Source organism: Fulmarus glacialis, unplaced genomic scaffold (genome assembly GCF_000690835.1).
Source record: "Fulmarus glacialis isolate BGI_N327 unplaced genomic scaffold, ASM69083v1 scaffold24974, whole genome shotgun sequence".
Taxonomy (NCBI): Eukaryota; Metazoa; Chordata; class Aves; order Procellariiformes; family Procellariidae; genus Fulmarus; species Fulmarus glacialis.
The window spans coordinates 526-2928 of NW_009207750.1; the positions used below are offsets into that span (position 1 = coordinate 526).

At 60.8% G+C, this 2403-nt stretch overlaps 1 protein-coding gene across 1 annotated transcript; it reads left to right on the plus strand.

Annotated features, from left to right (window-relative positions):
- Window positions 1-6: 6 nt before the first annotated feature.
- LOC104075676 (cleavage stimulation factor subunit 2-like) lies at window positions 7-1422 on the plus strand. The gene is made up of 4 exons (XM_009576257.1): window positions 7-180; window positions 699-824; window positions 969-1094; window positions 1218-1422. Exons 1-3 carry the CDS (start codon window positions 43-45, stop codon window positions 1089-1091), a joined length of 387 nt encoding a protein of 128 aa, XP_009574552.1. The 5' UTR covers window positions 7-42; the 3' UTR covers window positions 1092-1094; window positions 1218-1422.
- Window positions 1423-2403: the final 981 nt, after the last annotated feature.

Below are 2403 nucleotides of genomic sequence, written 5' to 3' on the forward strand. Positions count from 1 at the left end.
GGGCCGCGGGTCCGGGAGCCACGAGTGCGGGAAGCCAGGGCCATGGAGGCCAGGGTCATGGAGCCCCGGGGCCTGGAGCCTCGAGGGCCAGGTCCCAACCCACGTGGCCCCATGCCTGGTGGGATACAGGGCCCTGGGCCACTTAACATGGGAGCCAGTGGCCCGCAGGGGCCCCGCCAGGTACATACAATGTCTTTGCTCGGCTGGTTGGGCACCGACGGGGTCTTGTAGGTTGGGTCTGGGTGGGGGGTGTGATCACGTCCTGCAGCAGCTAGAGAGGGGAGGACGTCCTGCAGAGCGGCACCTCCAGGAAGCACAAGGCCTGGGTCAGCGGCTCTCTGAGGGGTTTGGGGCATCTGTCCCATCTCCCCAGGCACTGGCTGTCTGCTGGGGACGAGAGGAGGGTCGGGCCTCTCCCCACCTCCTTCCGATGCGCCACCTCCCCGGGCACTGGCTGGCTGCTGGGGACGAGACGAGGCTCGGGCCTCTCTCCACCTCTTCCTGATGCGCAGGAAGGAGTGCAGGAGTTGGTGGGAGAGGAGAGCATGTAAAACGCATGGTAGCCTGTCTTTCTTCATGCTTGGGCGTGTTCAGGCTGGCTGTGGGGGCATCCATCTGATCATCTGCTTTACGTTCCTGTGTCTGTATGGCTGAGTGCAGAGACCTCTTGGTCCTTACCCCCTCTCTCGTGCCCGCAGGTTCCTAACATGGCAGGGGCAGGCATGCAGGTAGGAGTCATTCCTGGGGCAGGAGTCCAAGGAGCTGGTCAGCCCGGAGGCTTTAGCCCTGGGCAGAGCCAGGTCACCCCCCAGGATCACGAGAAGGTGAGAGGACAAAAGGGAAAGGGTGAGACACCAGGAGCAGCATTTCCTCCATGCCTTACTGAGGCGGGAACAGCCCCTTCCTGGCTCTGGTAACCCGTGACTGCTCTGGCAGGGCACGTCTCTGATTCCCCCCTCTCCCCACAGGCAGCCCTGATCATGCAGGTTCTGCAGCTGACAGCAGACCAGATCGCCATGCTGCCCCCGGAGCAACGGCAGAGCATCCTTATTCTGAAGGAGCAAATCCAGAAGTCCACGGGGGCACCCTGACAGGTGATGTCCTTAACCCAGCCTCGGCCTGTGCCTTCAGTAAATTGGAAAGCTGCTCAGGATGGGGCTCTGCCCTACTTTTCCTCTCCATGCCGGGGCTCACTCTCCTCCCCTTCCTTCTCGCAGGCCTGGCAGGCGCGTGGTGGAGATGCCGTCCGCCTGGACCGAGGCGATGCTCCGTGACAGCCGCTTCCCATTGCTGTCTGAGCTGATGCTGTGTTTTGGGAGAGGTTTCTCCTCCCCCCCTAACGTTTTCCCTTCCCATTCATCCTTTTTTCTGTGCGTATATTTTATGATGTTTGAAATAAAGTGGGAGGAGGGTTTGAGTAAAGCCACGTCTCCGCCTGCCTCGTTTGGTCTCTCGTGGAGGCTGGAGTGGGACTGTTGGGTTCTGGGAACAGTCTGGCCTGGCTCCAGGCTACTCCAAACCACTCGCCTTCTCCCCAGCACCAGGGCAAGATCTACTCGTGGGATTTTACATGCCGTGCTGTTCACAGCTGTTCACAGGGGTGTAAGGGAAGGGCAGGACGGGGAGCTCCGCTTTCTGTCCCTGCCGACAGGGCGGGAAGGGCTCCGTATCCGATTGCTGTATCGCTTACCATGCCGGCCTGCTCGGGGAGGGTGGTTTTCCCCTCTTCTCTGCATATGCTTGAGCAGAATTGGTTGCCTTTGCATGAGCTGCGTTTGAAGTCGGCCTGTGCGCTGGTGTGTGCTTGGCGGGTGGTGCGGGCTGGCTCGGGTGGTGGCAGCGAGCCCCCGCGGAGGAGGAGAACCTGACCCTGCACCCCAGAGGGTTTGCTATGAACCAGCTTTTTTATTGCAGCCCTACAAGGGGACAAAGAGTGGGCTCCCTTCGCACCTGCACAGGCTGAGTCACCATGGAGGCTTTTATTGCAAAGAAAAGCATGTTTAATTTACCCTTTTATGCAAAGGACTGTTTAAACCCAGAGGGGCACGTTTGGCTCCCAGTGCCTGCTCGGCGTGCCCCCCTCCCGTCCCCATCCCCATCAGTGGTTCTGCCCAGCCCGCTGGGCGCTCCCGCTGCTTCCCGCTGCTCCAGCAGCATCATCGCAGGATGTGCCTCTGGTTTCTTGATGGGGGGCCCTGCGGAGCTGCAGGCCCACTCCCCCCACGGGGACTCCTTGTAGACCAGGTTGAGAAGGCAGCAGTCTTTGAACCTAGAGTTTCTCACGGAAAAGGTGTACCTTGCCATGTCCTGCCTGGATTCGGTGCACGCACTCTTGAGCCGGTGCTTATCCCTGGCCATGCCGAACTTGCTCTGGGGTTGAGGCGAGACCGGCAGGGTCCCCTG